The sequence below is a fragment of the Gymnoscopelus microlampas genome (genome assembly GCF_963454915.1).
Source record: "Gymnoscopelus microlampas genome assembly, chromosome: 10".
In the NCBI taxonomy this organism is placed as follows: domain Eukaryota; kingdom Metazoa; phylum Chordata; class Actinopteri; order Myctophiformes; family Myctophidae; genus Gymnoscopelus; species Gymnoscopelus microlampas.
Genome location: NC_139947.1, coordinates 45,305,615 through 45,323,583, shown reverse-complemented (window position 1 = coordinate 45,323,583; position 17,969 = coordinate 45,305,615). Strand labels below are relative to the sequence as shown.

The window sequence follows — 17,969 nt, the reverse complement described above, 5'->3', positions numbered from 1 at the left end:
ACCCCAGCATCATTATTGTGGGGAAAGCTTTCACTGAAAATAGCAGATCGACAAGCTCATCAGCTATTTTCAGTGAAAGCTTTCCCCACAATAACAGAAAACAGAAAATACACTAGTATTAGTATTGAGCCCTGAGGGACTCGGTTACCCATATGGGGTTTTAGTGGTCAATTACATACATGTCATGTTCACCAAAACCAGCAGGTGGCTGTAGTGGCCACAGTAAACTCATGCCAGCCATCGAAGAAGTGGGTACAACAACACAGCAGTGTGTGATACCTTCCAGATTCATTTGCTTACCATGCTCTACCAATGGTAGCATAACCACTGACTGGCCCTGGTTGGTCTAATAAAAGGTAAGGAAATACGGGTTCAATCAATTAATTAAATCCAGTTATTTAATTAATTAAAAAAACAGTGTGTAAACCGGCAGTTTCAGTCTTCTTGTTGGCTACTAATTTAGCAGTTAGCGTTAGCTCCTAGTTGCCTGAGAGGTAACCGGAACGCTCGCCCGAAAACACGGTCGCCCCCATTTTCCTCGCAGACCGCTTGCAGTTCATGTATTGTATTGGTGTTACTGAGGATAAGTTTAGAAATAAGTTTAGGGTTAGGCATAGTTTTACTGAGGTTACGTTTAAGTTAAGTTTTGGCACCGTTTTAGGCCTACTAAGTTCACGTTTTAGGAGTAAGGTTAGGTAGGTTCAGCGTTAGGCATAGTTACGTTTAGGAATAAGGTTATGTTTAGGCATAGTTTACTGAGGTTTAGGAATACCCGAGGTAGGCCTACCGGGTATTCCGAGGTCGCCGGATTTGCCCCGGGGCGCGACTGCTTTTTGGGGCGAGTGTTTTGGTATAGCTGTGATGATGCACTGGAACAACAGCATTGTTGTGTCTGGTCAGGTCAGCTGATGCAACATATCGGTATTGTTCGCATGTTATTGACGGAACAGAGCAGCTCTTTCACAGTCAGTTTGACTGACCCTCCATTTTCTAACCTGTTGACCGTCTGTCTGCAGCAGAGCAGACTGATCAGTGCTTCCCTTCACTCATGCAGATATAAACAGACAGAAGAGATCATGCTTCTGCTGGCTTGTTGATTCCATTGGTGTGACACTGTGAGGGACAACATGGGCGCGCGGTGGTCCAGAAGCGGCAGCATCCTCCGGCTCCTCCCGGACGGTGCAGGAGGAGACACGTCGTCCCGGAGGAGGCGACACAGAGGAGGAGAGCAGCAGGAGGACGAAGGAGACGACGACTCCCTGGACGGGCTGGACAGACAGGAGGCCATCGCTCAGTTCCCCTACGTGGAGTTCACCGGCAGGGACGGCATCACCTGTCCGACGTGCCAGGGCACTGGACGCATCCCCTCCGGTGAGCCTATGGTGTTGGTTCTCCCCCCCCAAGGGGTCCTTGGTGGGGGGGGGGGGTGAAATGTGTTAATACAGCGTCACAATTATTTTAACCACTTTAACCATTAGTTTATACTTTGGCTATTCAAACATAACACTGTGAGCTTGTAGATCTGCTATTATTCTAATATTTTTGAGATGGGGAGGGGGGGGGTCGCAGCCAAATACATATCATTTTTGGGGTCCTTGACATTAAAATGTTTGAGAACCACTGGTTCTCAACATACAAATGAGACAAACTTCAGGACTCTCTGAAACTGGTTCAACTGGTCTCCATAAGACATTTAGTGTGCGTCTTGAGGACACACTATTGACTGCACCTGTTTCATGTAAACCCTATATTTATTTGCATCTGTTTAAATGTGGTTCAAATGTTAGTTATTGTTTTCATTATATTGTATTGAAAAAGAGAGCTTGCTCTCCATTGGCTTCCCTGAATAAATGAAGGACAAAAGAAAAAAAGAAAGTGAAAAGGATTATCCGCGCTCTCAAGATTCTCTCCAAGATACTAAGCCAGTGTTCTCAGAGATACAGACTTGTGGGTCCATTTGGAACCCCCACAATTGGTACCCTGAGGGTCCCTGGAGCCCACTTTGAGAACCACCAAATGAAGCACATGACTGGTGACAGTGCATGCACTGTAACCAGTCATGTGCTTGATTGTTGTGCTTACCTTAATCAACAGTGGTGAAAGAAGTACTCATTTTAACCCATTAAGACCTACAAATGCCTTCTAATTCAGTAGTTCTCACTTTCAAGATGTTTCAAAAAATGTTCAGAAATAGCTGTATGTACAAGCTCGTATATCTCGAGCTTGTATATCTGCTATTTTTGAATAGCCAATGCTAAAATCTTAAATGACACAAGATGCTTTCCCGGATTGAATGGGTTAAGTAAAAGCAATTCAATATTCTGTTTAAAGTAAAGGCCCAGCATTAAAAAATGTACTTGACTAAAAGTACAACATTATTCTCATAACACTTACACTAAAAGCGTAAAAGTATTATGCAGACTGTGCCATTTCACACAAAGTACTGTAAATCCATTGATGTGTTCCTCACTTTAATGTTGTAGTAAATATTGTGGTAAAGGTGGGGCTGATTACTTTCATTTCCAGTTACGAATGGTAATGAATATATGATATATTAGCCATTAGAGTCTGTAATCAATTAAAACTCACCTGATAAATTAGTTATTTTCAAATAAGGAGCTGAGCACAACCTTTGAAAGACAGTTGTTGTAGGCCAGTGTTTGTTTTTTACAGAACAAATGACAGATGATGATATTTACAGACAATTCTGCAGGGTGTGTCTGTTCAGAGCTGAAGCCTACAAATGCCTTCTAAATCACTAGTTTCAAGATTTTCCAAGCTGCTATTTTTGAAAGATTTTGCTCTGTTTTGTATGTACATATTTGTTTGCCAGCTTAATGACTCTGATGCTGAAATGCTTTAACTGTTGTAATCTCTTATGTCTGTAGAGCAAGTTAATGAGCTTGTGGCCCTGATCCCGTACAGTGACCAAAGGCTGCGGCCCCAGAGAACGTAAGTAACTGTCCCTAGTATCAACAGTCCTGCACGAGTTGTACTGTCATCATTAAATGAACACATTTTGTTTGATCTATTCGGTAATGTTATGAGTTTCATTTGTGTTATCCTCTTTTGAGATTGATTGATTTAGTTATCGATGCATGCATTTCTACTTCCATATTTCCACTCTTATTCTGTATACTCTACATGATTGTATAGGCCGTGGCATGCTATGTTTGTAGAGGATGATACCGTACACTAAATACATCATTACATGCATCAATCTAAATGTGCAGAGGTTTACTCGCTTTGCATAAACCACAACAAGGCCAAAGATAAATTTGCACGACTGTTGTTCCAGGAAACTGTACGTGGTGATGTCTGCTGTGCTGTGTCTCCTGGCTTCTTCGCTGGTGGCCTTCTTCCTCTTCCCACGCTCCGTGGTGGTGGTAGATGATGGCATACGCTCCGTTTCCCTGCGGTTCGACCACGCCAACATGAAAGTCCTCATGAACATGACTGTACGTTGATTCTTTCCCCCCCAAATGGAAAATGATGTATATGAATGGATTCACTCGGCAGTCAGCACACATTTATTTATCCTAGAGGAGCTGCTGTGATGGTTATGGTCTACCATTTGAATGCTGAATGTTTACTTATCCTATTTTATTTTATGGCATGTCTATTGCTCACACACCAAGATCCAAAAGTTCTATGCACAAGAGTTCGTTGGTAGAAAAAAATATTTTAAGGCTTTGAATTTGAAAAAATTAAAACAGACAGAGATGGATTTTTTTCCCACTGTATAGCCAATCTACAGCTCACAAATTGGCCATTTTAGCTTTGTGTGTGTGTGTGTGTGTGTGTGTGTGTGTGTGTGTGTGTGTGTGTGTGTGTGTGTGTGTGTGTGTGTGTGTGTGTGTGTGTGTGTGTGTGTGTGTGTGTGTGTGTGTGTGTGTGTGTGTGTGTGTGTGTGTGTGCCTATAACATAACAACATGAGTATAACATTATTTTGTTCTGGTTCCTCAGACATTGTAGCAACAACAACAATAATAATAGTAAACATACACTCTATACAACAATAAGGAAAATAAAAAAAGGAATCGAGAGGGAAAACCGTTTTGTCTGACCGTTTGACCGCTGTCTTAGCACTTAAGGTGCTTGAAGGTGCCGCGCGCATTCTGCGCAAGGTTCTTACTAGGTTATAACCATCCATTGTAAACATCTGCGTGTCCCAGAATAGGGACACCAGGTTGAAAGTGGTTTTAACAGTGTGTTTCCATCACAGAGCACGTTGAACTTCAGCAACACCAACTTCTTCACAGTACTGGTGCAGAGCCTGAGCTGCCAGGTCCTCTACATGAAGACAGTGATTGGTACTCAGCAGTTAGATAATGTCCTCAGCATTCAGCCCCTCAGCGAGAGACAGGTACTCACACACATCCAAATCACAGAATACTACAATGTTCAATATATACAGTACAGTACGAACTAGAGCCTGACTCTCACTGATGCCGGATTTTTGGAGCTGATGTTGATATTTACTCTATACTCACTGTAACTGTATATATACAGTATTTAAAATGTCCATAATGAATTCTGAGCACTGAAATGATACATCTGACTGGGAATTGATAATTACTAAAAAGAAAAACAACATGACCAGAAGTATCTTTTTCTGCATTATGTTGTAAGAAACGTTTTCATATCAGCGCACATCGTGCATCATATACGCCAATGATGATTTATCTGTGATAAGGCCAACATCAGGCGATAATATCAGGTCGGTCTCTAGTATGAATGAATGGCAAAGTGTTGTCAGCTTGTAACTCCACAGCTCGAAACAGTCACAGGAAGCCAGGCCGCCTACAGGATATGGTCTGTGTAAACAATTATAGATTGCATTTGGGGCCAAGCTGACAACTAATTTTATATGCCAGAATAGCACTGTATTCTCAGTTATGAATTCAACCAACAGAAGAGTCTTAAAGCTTATCACATGACCTTACTGGATGTACAAACCATTGTTTACATTGTATTCTGTCATCAAGTCACTGCTGATAAGGTCTAACTGCCTTTTAAGCTGTAGATTGCTCAACCTGTGGTGTTTCTCTGCAGGTGAACTACACTGTCAGTGTGGAGATTGGTAGCAGCGCCTCCTACGTGTAGTAAGTGTTATTGCATTTGCCGTGGCTAGATTTGTACTGTAGTGCCTCATCTTGTTAATGCATCTCTCCTGTGTTACGAAAAAAAAGAAAGCAAAAAGGAAATCCAAACCAGTATCCAGAATTTGTCATAAAATGATTTCCAGTGTTGGGAAAGTTCACTTAAAATATGAACTAGTTCAAAGTTCAGTTCACAACTTTTAAAATGAACTAGTTCAAAGTTCAGTTCATAATTAAAAATTTTGAACTAAAGGTTCAAAAAATGAACTAGTTCAGTTCTTTTTCGTTCTTTTTTTTCAATATATATAAGTGCTGTCAGGCGATTAAAATTTTTAATCGCGATTAATCGCATGATTTGTGTAGTTAATCGCGCGATTAATCGCATACTGTATTAATCACATATTTTGTATTGGCTCAAACTTGAATGATGAACTGAAAAGCAGTGCATTGTATTGTATATGGAGCAGGATGCATCCAATATATTATTTATTATTATTACTATACTTTTATTATTTATCCAATACATTATAAAACCAATGTTATTTATTTAATTTTATATCCTCACTGGTGTACATACACAAAGCACCCTATATTTGTGGTGTAAAGTAACTAAGCACATTTATTCAAGTACTGTACTTAAGTACAATTTTGAGGTACTTTTACTTTACTAGAGTATTAGCAGTTTTCAGTACTTACTTACTTCTACTCTACATCTCAGAGGCAAATATTGTACTTATTTTTAATTATTTGAAAACTTGAGTTACTAGTTACTTTGTAGATTTTACAAATACATGAATCACTTCAGCCCTATTTAAGTTTTGGCTATTGGAAAATAGCCGATCTACAAGCTCACAACAGGTCATGGTGCGACACAGTGAGCTTGTAGATCTGCTATTTTCTAAAGATTTTCATTCGTCTTGGGGGGGGCTGGGGGCTTGTCAAAGTGAGTGTATGACACTGTTAACATCAAACACCAGGTGCAGAAGTCCACTTTTAATGCCAAAATAAAGTCGGGTCGGACGTCCATACTACAATATGACGTTCATTCAGAGGTTCGGGGGCCGGGGCTACCGTCCTAAAGTCGGCTGTAGGCTACGGTGCTACGACGCATCAGCCACGGACATGTTGTTGTGACATCCCAAACTCATTTCGCCGTTCCGCGGTGTTTACTTATTAATTCAGCCCAGCTTCAAGTTAATTTTGTCGGCAGTGAAGCCAAGGAAACAACACCGATACTTTGGAAGAGACACAAGTCAACTTCCAAATGCTTGTGGCCGGGAAATGAGCTTCGCAGAGCGGATAAAGTGTCAGCTCTTCGCCCTGGCCGAGTGGCCGTAACTGTCTGTGCTGCTCACTAGCTGTCGCTGCAATGAGACTGTTCACTCCGGACTCCGCGCTGCGCACATGAATGTTAGACACCGCCATGCTTTTCTCTTTTTTGGCTGATGGTGCGTTCAAGACGCCTCGGAAACACAGAATAGGATGAAATACAACATGACAAACCGATGTAACCATGGAAATTTGGGACACTCTTGAACGAAGTTAAACTGTGAGATAACGCCGTTCACAAACGCCAGAATGAACGCGTTCACGATAACGTTCATCTAGCGGATATACAGTACGTTCAGTTCACGTTCGCCCAAAATATGAACGAGTTCATGAACGATCGTTCATTGAACGTGTTCAGGCACAACACTGATGATTTCTACCTGTGACATAAGGAACCATTGAGATGCAAGGTTGCTTCAGGACACCGCCAGTATTCCTCTGTAGGAATTTCTTATACAGCAGGATAAACAACAGCAAAAGAAAATAATCCCCTATTATATTGTGAGAATTCTTCTGCTTGTGTTCCCAGCGCCTTCTGCACCATGCCCACCATTAAAGTTCACAACATTGTGGTTTTCATGCAGTAAGTATCCCTCTCCATCTTTATGTAACTTATTCTACAGAGTGCTGTCACCACAAACCACTGCCTGTGTCACTCACTATTGTTTTCACAGAATATTTCAGGACACGGATGCATTTCTTATGTGTAGTAACTGATGGAAATCAATACGATGACCTAGCTCACACCATTATCAGAATAGGTATAGGATTTCCTCGGTAGCCTGGATAATTGCTTCTTAGGTAATCACAGCTTGCTGCTGTTGGAGCTGTGTCTTAATCTGCCTTCAAATGTTTAATGCTGGCATGCTGCTGTATGTTTACTTACTACATCTCTTATCTAACCACTTGATACTGCATTGTTTTATTTGCTACCAGGACCTCAGTGAAAACCTCCTACATGGTGCGAACGGCACAGAGCAGTCTAGAAGCATACCGCTACATAGACTGTGGTGCCAACTCTACTTACCACAAGCTAGCTTGGCGACACGGGCACCACTCCGCGGCACACCCGCCGACCACCACCACCACCACAAGCATTGCAAGCACTCTGCCGACCAGCACCACCACAAGCACCCCGCTAGTTGGATGGGACGGAGGCCCTCCCCCACCTCTTCCAACACACAGGACATAGAATTTCACAGGGTGGGTTATGTTGGAATTTGTTCAAGCCCCTCGCCCGGTTTGACTCTCACAATGGATTTTGACTTTGGTCTGTGTAGACGTCAAGTACCGCCAGTAGCATCTCACTACATGGTGTTTACTGTTACGTGTCTGTCCAAAAAGGGTCTGGGCTGAGATGATGAATCTTAATGGTCAAAGTCACTTTCATTATAGGTTCAGGCTATGACTATGAGTTCTAACCCTCCATTAGCTGTCAAGCAGGTGGGTGCGGGTCATCAAGTCTTATAAGAATCGACAAGCCAATGTCCATATAGCGTCCTGGAGGCTTTCTCACTGGCTGAGCCAACTAAACATTTTTACTTGGAGTTATTGCTCATCCAAATGATAAATGTTGAAAAGCAGAAATATGTCGCACTGGGGAAACCATTGTGGCATGGATCATGAGTCATCCCTAGCTGTGGTGGGTCACTCAGTACATTGTAGAAAGCTCCTTTCATATACTGAAATTGCTGACATTTCTTCCTGACAGGGAATGCAATGTCTGCAGAGGCTTTTAATGGGTGCCTCAGTGTTCTGTCTGTATACCACTGTTCTTTTGGCTGAGTAACATTATGAGAGCATTCTATTGACAAGCTTGAAATGACTGAACATTTGCATTTTAACACTGTAAACTGGGGCTACTGATGCTTTTATGCTTGAAAATGTTGAGAACTTTCTATTTATAGAGATACGACGGATAATTTGCTTTGAGACATCTAAGTGTTGCACCTTAGACTTGGTATATACTGTTATATTGTTTTTGCCTGGTTATTTATGTATTTTATTAATTGAGGGATTGTAAAACCTTTTGAGCACCTTTTTATAGAAATCCCTAAAAATCTATGCACCACCATCATTAAGGCCATATTTACAAAGCAGCCCAGAAATGCAAATCTAGATCTACGGTTGTAGAAATCAATTGGATCGTGGGGCCTACCCACTGACCCCTTGTTGCTAAAGTCTTCCTACATATATGAGATAGGGACTCAATCTATAATTTAAGACTTTCATTGCTGTCTTAGGGACAGTTGGGATCAGGTTTGTTAGCCCACTAACTATAACTTAAGACTCTCATTGCTGACTTATTGCCTCACAGTAGTATGTCTGCTGAGCAAACACATAACATCTGCAACACAGTATTGAAGAAAATCTAGTGCTATAATCAAAGCTTGGCTTGAATATGACTATATTTGAACGTATACGTTTCTTCAGCCTATTGGAGAAGAGACGTTAATTCGCCTAGTCTTTTATCTGTCTGTACATGTATTTTTGACCTGTCCTCTGACCAATCGAACATGCTTCATATCTTTGGTCAGCTAGAACATGTCATGTATGGCTTTGCCCACTCAAATTTGAGCTGTGATTATTATTTGCAACCATCAGAATGACACAGTAGCAGCTAACAGCCTTTGCAGTTTGCTGTAATTTGAGTTGAGTTGATTTTTATTTTAAAGGGACATGCTTTGTACGTCGTTTACACTTTTGTGAATCAATCGTGGTTTTATCAAATGATTTTTGAAGAAATGTAATATTTTCATGCTTGTTTCTAAAAATAAAAACAAAATAAAATGTAATTAAAGGGATTTGGAACTAGTTAGTAAAAATGTAAATATTAATAAAATATATCATTCAACCATCAGTTTGTGTACATTTGTAGAAGTAAATCTTTTACCTAAGTAAAAGTATCAATACCACAATGTAGAAATACTATGTAGTGGAGTACAAATAGAAATACTTAGAATTGGAAATACTCCAGTTAAGTAAAATAAATACCTCAAGTGTACTTAAGTACAGTACAGTACTTAGTATTTAAGTAAATGTACTTAGAGTAAAAGTACTTGAAATTGGAACTGCAGTAAAATAAAAAGAAATACTTCAAAATTTTACTTAAGTACAGTGCTTGAGTGTTACTTACTGCTTGAAGTGGGCGGACGCCAACCTGCTTCCAGTCTCCTAAAAAGGCGTTCGCCCACTTCACGCAGATAGCTACGCGAGACTATGCAGATACGGGAAGTAAACCGGAGATGGTGTGTCTTGCCGATTTTTGTTGCGCGAGTCTTGTTTTTTTTCCAGGACTTTCAATAAGCGTTCTCAAATTGGGGTCCGGGGACCCCCAGGGGTCCTTGGGGGGGTTCCAGGGGGTCCCCAGCAAAATGTTATTATTAAATATGGCTTTTTTATTGCTACTTTTAACTTTTTAATGGATACTATGTAAGTAAAGCCTGATAAAAGTGTCAAACTCCCAAAATCCACCAGAATACTGGAAATGACATATATTCTGTTAAAAATGAAACTGATTATTCGCTAATCCTGGCTAAATTAAGCCAGGATAGGTGTTAAATCCAGGTTTAACCCCTAATTCTGCTTTCGTGAAACAGGCCCCCGATCTTTAAGCAAAACACACAATTGGTACCACATTTCAGTTTAATTATATTCTTCATTTTGTGCATACAAAAGAGCATGTATCATCATTTCCTTTTCAAACAAACAAATGTTTCCTTTTTCCATCTCTTACACTGTCCTATAGCTGCATGTGAGAAAATATATTACTACATAATATGGAGATCAACATGAAAACCAGACCACAATATATATTATCGCTGTAATACAAGTACTGCTTTTCTATGTCATGAAACAAGGCAACTCACACTAAATAATGCACAGTACAAATGCATGAAGCAAACAAATACAAAAATATGACTGGATAAGAAAAAAAAAGCTTATTAATCCAGGAGTGCTCTGTCTTTGGTTAAATACATATACTGTAGGTCCTTAGGCAGCTGTCTTGGCTGTGTTTGGTCTTCAACAAATTTATACATGGTTAGCTTGATATGAACATGTGCATTCACACTGTTATGGCATCCGCAAGTCATTCTTACTAGCCAGGTTATTTGTATACATTTATAACAATATAGCAGTCATTATACTGTAGTCAACACGATACCTCAAGAGTTGATGAATTTTAAATGTATTGCAGATACGTGATTGATTGAATGAACAAATGATTGCAGCAAATCTGTTCACTAGACACAAGTACTGCTTGTCATAATACGGTGAATGTCACAAGGACAGAATGACAAGGTGGTGGTGTGTAGAACATCCCTGTACTTCACTCTCCATCAATAATTCTCCTTCCAGGGTACATTCTATTAAAACTCTCTTGTTGAACGTAACATTACCCTATTATCAACAACCTTTTCAGTTCATCATACACATTTACCTTCTCTACACACGCTGCTCCCCCCCCCCCCACACACACACTGTTCTGTAAAAAACCCATACATTCATTATTACTTTCATTAGATAGTTAACCCATTTAGACCCGAGGCCGATACTAAAAAGCTTTCTGAACAAAAAAATGATGTTGCTATAAAGTATACTGTATATAGCAACAACTACACACAGAGGTGTTCCCGGCTTGAAAGTTATAATAACGCATTGGTGTTCCAGGTCTAAAAGTATGAATGTCTCTCACACCACCACAAGTTCTGTGTATTTAGTTGTAAAAGTTGGATTGTCGAAGATTATTAGCGTATCTGTGATATACTGTACTGTAGGCACTGTGTTACGATGATATGGATATACCGTGGCAGGATTTTATTGCAAAATTGCAATACAAACTTATGAAACAATAGTAATCATTTAGCTGTACATACTTCTTGAATACCTGAACATCTATTGATATAGCAACTAAATTACAAAGTCAGGGCTTTGGTCATTTCTTTCAGACAACATAATGTAAGGCATTTGGTAATAATACAAATATAAACACCTCTTATTTTATAAAGGCAGTAATATCTGAAATGTGTAACATCAGGGTTTTTTAATACTAACCCCAAACAGTGCAAGGACAAGGTCCTGTATGCCTGTACAGTCTCATGGACGCCCCGAACAGGGCGTCCATTAAGCATCTCTAGCAATATTGAACATTGTTTCTTGTAAAATCAATGAGACAACTGTGTCATGAGATCTGTTAGGCAGGGAATTACACAATCGTTTTGCCATGTAGGCCTGTTGGTCAAAAGAGCAAATCATTATCTACATTGACGGTCTGGACAAAGGCGTGAAGCCTTCCCGTTCCTGGAGGAGTTGTAACACTTCTGATACATGCCTTTTGCTATGCTTGTCTCTTAATGGATGTATCGTGATCAAAGCACACAGTAAGATATAAAAGTGCTTTGGTAGATCCAAACAACACTAACTGCTCATACAATAGGGGGAATGTATGTAATTAACATGATCTAGGTACCCCCCCACGATGGTGACAGAAACGTCTGTGCCATCATAAGGCAATGGACAAAATCTTAACTGATATGATCTCTAAACAGCCCCCACCCATCCACTGTCCAACCATCTCTCTCTCTCTCTCCCTCCATTTATCGACGCTGTGACAGCATGACCTTGTTGATAAAGTTGACAATGGCAGAAGCAGGTTGTTCAGGGTCCAACTCGGCAAACAGGTGGCACACATTCTCCGCCAAGCTGCCCGGCTTCTTGGCTACAAAGCCAAACACCCTGAGAGTACACAAATAGAGCGGTTGAGAAACAGGAGGCGGATGTGGAAAGAAGAAGGGAGAGAAGTAAAGGAAATGAAAGTGCAGAAGAGAGTTTCTCGAGTAGGATCAGAACAGAACCATGGACGATATAGGTGGGAAATTACACAATTTACCAAATGAAATTCATACTGGTCAGCAAAACCACAACTATTGTTAGCACAGAAAATAGAATGTGATGTTGAGGGGATTAGTACGGTATGAAACATTGTTGTCATTATTAAACAATCTTTTTGATTTTGCCAAGGCTCACAAGCAATAATGATACCATGCACAGGACGTAAATGTAATTAACTTCTCAGTCGTAAATAAATCACATCAAAGTAACTGACAATCTCTCTCAATAATGCTTAATTTATACTCCGTCATACGGTGGTTTCCCACACTGAAAAATGTCAAACTGATTTGATATTCAATTTGAAACCAACCAGTAATACTGACTTTGACCACTTGGGGTCACACTATTCTAAGTTTAGCATCAAAATAATATAGATACTTTTTTGCCATATAGGTGCAGTTTTCATTTTCTTTGACACTAAAAGGTCCTTATACACCGGAGGTATTTTGTTCATGAAACATTTTGGCCAAAAATATTTTTTTTTCAAACTGATATGATATATGACATGATACTGACATAATACTAACCATGATATACTGACATGATACTGTAACTGACCATGGTTCTGACCATGATATACTGACCATGATACTGACATGATACTTGAAGTTAGTTCTCCCCAAATGTATATGGATCCTTTGTCTGAGTCGGATGTCATGCTGTCACAGTCAGCATGACACACTCCATATTTGGGTGTAGCTGCAGTGGTAATCCTATAGTTATGGCTGAGTCATAGTGACATTTTTTTTTTTTTTACGGGGGTCTGTCACGGGGGTCTGCCCGCCCACCGACGGATTTGGCCATTTTAGTATAGGATTGGAGACGCGTTGTGAGCTAGTAGATCTGCTATTTTCAGAGCGCAACCAAAAACATAAAATGACTTGTCTTTTAGTTCTACTGGATCTCTTCTCCACTAGTCCCTCCCTAACATTTTAGTCTAGTTTTTATTTGTTGACGAAATTGCCAATATATTTAGTCTTAGTTTTAGTCATCATAGCTTAGTTTCTATTTAGTTTTCGTCAGTGTAAAGGTAGTCGCCGAAAAAAAATCGTCATAGTTTTAGTCAACGAAATTAACACTGACACACACACACACAACACACACACACACACACACACACACACACACACACACACACACACACAGAACTTACTTAACGGTGGTACTGCCTGAGTTAGTCCACCTAAGGTGAAGAGAGAGAGAGAGAGAGACAAAGAGCAGTCTCAGACACACAGACAGCCATGACTGCCAGACAAGCTTACATACATTACAGCTGGAGCCGCAGCCACAGATAACATGCCCACGCACTTGAATAAACATGGTCTGCACGTACACAAAAAACACACATGCACACACACAAAAAACACAAACAAGCCAACAAAAAAACAAAAAGCACACAGACACAGATCCATGCGACGGCTCACAGCAAATGAATGCAATGAATGAATGATTCTGGTGATGTCGCTACTGCGCGATTTCTGTCCGTTTACAAAGTTAGTTATGGTAGCAACTGCAGGTTCATGCTAATAAAAAAACTGTGAGGTGTATCAGAGTTTGCCCCCCCCCTCCCCCTCCGGTGCCCACCTCCTGTCTTTGGGGTCAATGCTGCTGAAGGTCACACTGTTGACTGGATAGTGTCTCCTGAAGAAAACCCTGCAGACAGAAAGACACACCAGAGATGAACTACATGCTAGCATCCCCACTCTGGGCATGTCATAATAAGAAAACATTAAGCGAAAATAGAAAGATCTTCAAGCTCACAACGCGTCGCAACTGTGAGCTTGAGATAAGCTACTTCAGCGATCAGCAAAGAGATTTGGATTAGAGGGAAAATAGGAGGGTCCAACTATAGAACCCTTTGGGACCCCGGTCAAATACCTTACATACAGACAGAGTAAACAGGTAGACCTAAAAAACATTTGATATTTAATTTTGAAGCTCAAGCCTCAGCGCTCTGACCAGAGTTGACCAGAGTTGAAACTAATATTCCTGTGAACTTTAGAGCAGTGGTTCCCTTGAAGGGGTTCCAGGGGGTCCCCATCTAAATGATTAATAGTTAGGAACTGAATGGATCCTTACCGGTCTGTAACTCATACACATTTGTAAGCTCTCTCCGTGGCATAATGCATGCCAAACTGGGGGTGCTTGAAATTAAAGTTTGAGAACCACTGCTTTAGAGGGATCATGTAAGAACTAGGTCAGCCTACCAAGTTGTTCATTTCCTTAAACCAGTGGTTCTTAAAGTGTGGTATGGGGACCCCCAAGGGACCTTGAAAGGGTTCCAGGGGACCCCCAGCAAAATGAGTTAATATCCCAGCCAGCACGACCACAAGACACTATGTCGTCTAATGTAAAAAAAAAACTTTTTTTAAGATGCCATGCTACATACACTATGTCATGTTGTCCAATGTAAAAAACATAAAAAATACCATGCTACCAATGCCATGAGACTGCCTTAAACGCTGGTTTGACCTGCAGCCTCAGAGTTAATCCCAGAAGTTTTCGCTAGCTCTCGGCGAGGAACTTCTGGGCCAGAGCCCTGGTATTTGTGGGCGGGATGTAACTTACGCTCAGAATCTGAGCGGACACGCCTCTTACCGGTCTGAGAGCTGTGCAACTCGTCTAAAAAGTCAGACGAGAGGCAAACAGCAGTACACAACAATGGCGGCCGCAATTTCTCAAGGGGAAATTGCTTCCCGTCGATCCTATTTACATGCAACACCCACTGCATGTGGATCCCGCCCCCTTTTCTTCATTGGCTGTTGATTTGAATCAGAACACAGTGGCCGCGCCCCTGCTGTCCAGGCTTTCAGCCAAAACCTCCCAGACTACCTCAGAGTAGATCTATGTTCTTACCTTCGCTGGCTGTCGGTCAGTGTGATGCCCTGGCATGTGACCTTGAACTGGACCACGGTAGCGGCGGGACGTGGGTTCCGTCCCAAAGTAGCATCCGTTGCCTTGGCGATGGCTTGGGGGCCGGTCAGAGACTCAGTCTCCACTGAGTTCAGGTAGAGGACATTACAGGCTGAAGAGAGAAAGACCAACAGCCAATCAGATGATGTAAAAAACGACCCGTAACGACTCAATTTCTACACTCTCAGAGGTAAATGAACACTCAGGATTTTGCAGTGTACAAATGTAGCAATCGTAGGAGTCCTGCTTTTTGAGTGCCTGTTTGCTGACCTACTGCGGTGTGGCTGCCTGACCGCAAGAGGAACTGGTTAGTAAAAATGTTTTGTTCCAATACACTAATTTGGTTTTGTTTTGCAATATTCAAGAAGGCATTGTCTGCTATTGTAATGCAGGACAGATGCTGGATAAAGAGAAGAGATGGCAAGAGCAGCAAACTCACCCGCTCCTTGTTTCAGCAAGTCTGCCGCCGTGCTCATGTTACTGGACGTTTGACTCTGAACCTCCTGTCCCTCTCCTATCAGGTCTGCAGGCATGGAAAATGAAAAACTAAAATACATCGACAAACGATAGAAATGCACGTAACAGTACTGTGTTAAACCACTTAAAATTATGAAAATAGCAGATCTACAAATTCACAATGTATGGCAATGTGACACGTTTGTAGATCTGCTATTTTTGTGGTTTTGTGGTTTAAATCGTTTTTCCTTGATTCTGTGAAATTATTTTCACGTCAAGGACGATAATCAAACGATGTTGTGCAATAGCGACCTTTCTCAGGTATTTTCAGAGTGCAGGGCAGAGAGATGGGAGTGATGGAGTGCTGGTAGACTAGGGCAGACAGACTCCCTGTTGATGAGAGAAAAGCATCTAGATCAGTGGCGAACAGTAACTAAGTACAGTTACTAGAGTACTGTACTTTTCTTTTGTATCTGCACTTTACTTGAGAATTAGCTGAAGTGAAAGTATCCTACAGTTTCCACCATAAGATCGTAGAGTAGAAAAACAATTACCAAAGTAGGGTTCGTTCTGACATCCTTTGATCTTGACCCCCCGAGGACCCGTCTCTATGAGGAAGTGTCTGACCAGCTGCTCCAGAGGGTCAATCACTGAGGAAAGAAAATATTCCAACCAATGACAAAAGCCACTTATCCACAGAAAAAGACATCAGGAAGTGAGAACAGATGTAACAATTACAATGAACCGGTGGTTCTCAACAAAAAAAATAATCAGGGACTCCCATAACTCTGAGAGTGCACCAAACAGAATCAAATGGACCCGTAAGGTTTGTACACTCTCTGAGTTACAGACCTATAAAGCCTCCTACATGCTACCATCCATCAACCAAACGTTGTTCTTATGGGTTAGGTGATAACTACAAAATGACGCCAATCTGGACGGTCTCATAACTTTCGGTGGTCACCTAGTCACCTGGTCAGCACACCTAGATGTCTTTACTGACCGACGTTTGTTCGATCGCTAAAGACAGTGTGATTCATTCACTCTAATTAGGCTATTCTGTCAGCAGTGAAAGCAGTGGGAGCAGACACCGGCTGAGGAGTTTATACAAATACCTCTGTCCCCCTCTAGTGACCATGCATAAACACAAACTTAACACACAAACATAAACACATACTGTACCTCAGTGACAAAATGTCCAAATGTCCGATATTCATATTAAAATAATCACGCTAGATGTACACAAACTTGCTCCAGCGCTGGAGACAGAGCAAGCTACACAGCTGTGATTAATTCCATCAGATTACTGAACGGGGGACGGGAATAACCTCAGTTTGGTTGACAGTGGGCTAAATGAGTATGAAAGGTGTCTTATCAAAAATAACTTTTCTTATCAGTCATAAGAAGAAAGTTCTGACATCGAATGGACTTTTTTGTAGCATGTAGCAGCCCCCTTAAGGGTCCTTTTCGAACCTTTAGACCCCACTTTGAGACCACTGCAATGGTCCAATAGAAAAAGCTATGGTTAAAATGAACTCGTCTTACCCTTGCTGCTGTGGTTGTTGATGTTAACAGGAGGTATAGCCACCTTGAGGGCCAGGCCATAGGCCCCCTGGAAGGAGTTACTGTCCCGGATCAGGAAGGATCCAGGCTCCCTCTCCTTCAGAGCTGCTATAGCTACAATTAAACAGAGCAATGATGTTATGACTGCTTCATGGTATAAACTTAGGCCCATGTTGCCAGGCTTTCGTGATGACACAGGCCGCCACATGGGATTATTTTTGTTTGTATGACTTCGGTTGGGCTCTGACATATTTGATAACTGCTGCAAAGGTATTTATTTATTGGGGAGGGGGCATTTTGAAGATTTTTTTATAGTAACAGACGTATTTGTTTCTGCTGCTGTTTAACTGTCTGATTTTATTTCAATTTGTATTGCTATCTTTAAGTATTGTTAATGAACCTAATGTATATATTTTGCATTGTTCGTATTATATTAGGATAGTTTACATTTCTGACCTGTTGTCCTAGTCTTTCTTTCTCTATTATTCACACTCTTTCTTGAGACTGCAAATGATGATGTACAAAACATAATTTCACCTGTAACACAGGTTTGCATATGACAATAAATCTGAATCTGAATATAAAGCTTAGTTATCAGTGCGAGATTTGTGATGCTAGGGTCTGTGAGTTACAAATGGATACATTGACAGTTGACACTGAGGATTTTACTGTGTAACTTAGAAAGTTAGAAGGCACTCTCTATATTCATATAC

General features: G+C 41.0%; 2 protein-coding genes across 10 annotated transcripts in view; one reads left to right on the top strand and one right to left on the bottom strand.

Annotated features, from left to right (window-relative positions):
• The first annotated feature begins 236 nt into the window (after nucleotides 1-236).
• LOC311053727 (transmembrane protein 106C-like) lies at nucleotides 237-9,280 on the top strand. 5 transcript variants are annotated; one of them, XM_084069396.1, is made up of 8 exons: nucleotides 237-356; nucleotides 1,017-1,371; nucleotides 2,889-2,952; nucleotides 3,299-3,458; nucleotides 4,227-4,367; nucleotides 5,057-5,106; nucleotides 6,962-7,015; nucleotides 7,369-9,280. In XM_084069396.1, the coding sequence occupies exons 2-8, from the start codon at nucleotides 1,128-1,130 to the stop codon at nucleotides 7,622-7,624; spliced, it is 969 nt and encodes a 322-aa protein (XP_083925522.1). In that variant the 5' UTR covers nucleotides 237-356; nucleotides 1,017-1,127; the 3' UTR covers nucleotides 7,625-9,280. The 5 variants fall into 5 exon arrangements, with proteins under 5 accessions (XP_083925522.1, XP_083925524.1, XP_083925523.1 ...); XM_084069398.1 differs by having other exon boundaries at nucleotides 249-356; nucleotides 1,055-1,371; XM_084069397.1 differs by having other exon boundaries at nucleotides 265-356; nucleotides 1,020-1,371.
• Nucleotides 9,281-10,059: 779 nt separating this feature from the next.
• The window catches only part of tns2a (tensin 2a), a 65,864-nt gene continuing 57,954 nt past the window's right edge, over nucleotides 10,060-17,969 (bottom strand). For 4 of the 5 annotated variants that reach the window (XM_084069870.1, XM_084069869.1, XM_084069872.1 and 1 more), the window contains exons 21-28: nucleotides 17,239-17,370; nucleotides 16,248-16,343; nucleotides 16,006-16,083; nucleotides 15,677-15,760; nucleotides 15,181-15,349; nucleotides 13,909-13,977; nucleotides 13,478-13,507; nucleotides 10,060-12,168 (exon numbers count right to left, since the gene is read on the bottom strand). In XM_084069870.1, the coding sequence (XP_083925996.1) occupies nucleotides 12,030-12,168; nucleotides 13,478-13,507; nucleotides 13,909-13,977; nucleotides 15,181-15,349; nucleotides 15,677-15,760; nucleotides 16,006-16,083; nucleotides 16,248-16,343; nucleotides 17,239-17,370 (797 nt within the window). In that variant the 3' untranslated portion in view covers nucleotides 10,060-12,029. The remainder of the gene's footprint in view (nucleotides 12,169-13,477; nucleotides 13,508-13,908; nucleotides 13,978-15,180; nucleotides 15,350-15,676; nucleotides 15,761-16,005; nucleotides 16,084-16,247; nucleotides 16,344-17,238; nucleotides 17,371-17,969) is intronic. The other variant, XM_084069871.1, reaches the window with a different exon arrangement.

Excerpts from the sequence above, each read along its gene's own strand:
- LOC311053727 (XM_084069396.1), top strand. The coding sequence starts at position 1,128 with ATGGGCGCGCGGTGGTCCAGAAGCGGCAGCATCCTCCGGCTCCTCCCG. Across the intron at positions 1,372-2,888 it reads CACTGGACGCATCCCCTCCG|AGCAAGTTAATGAGCTTGTG; the intron begins GTGAGCCTATGG and ends TTATGTCTGTAG. Across the intron at positions 4,368-5,056 it reads AGCCCCTCAGCGAGAGACAG|GTGAACTACACTGTCAGTGT; the intron begins GTACTCACACAC and ends GTTTCTCTGCAG.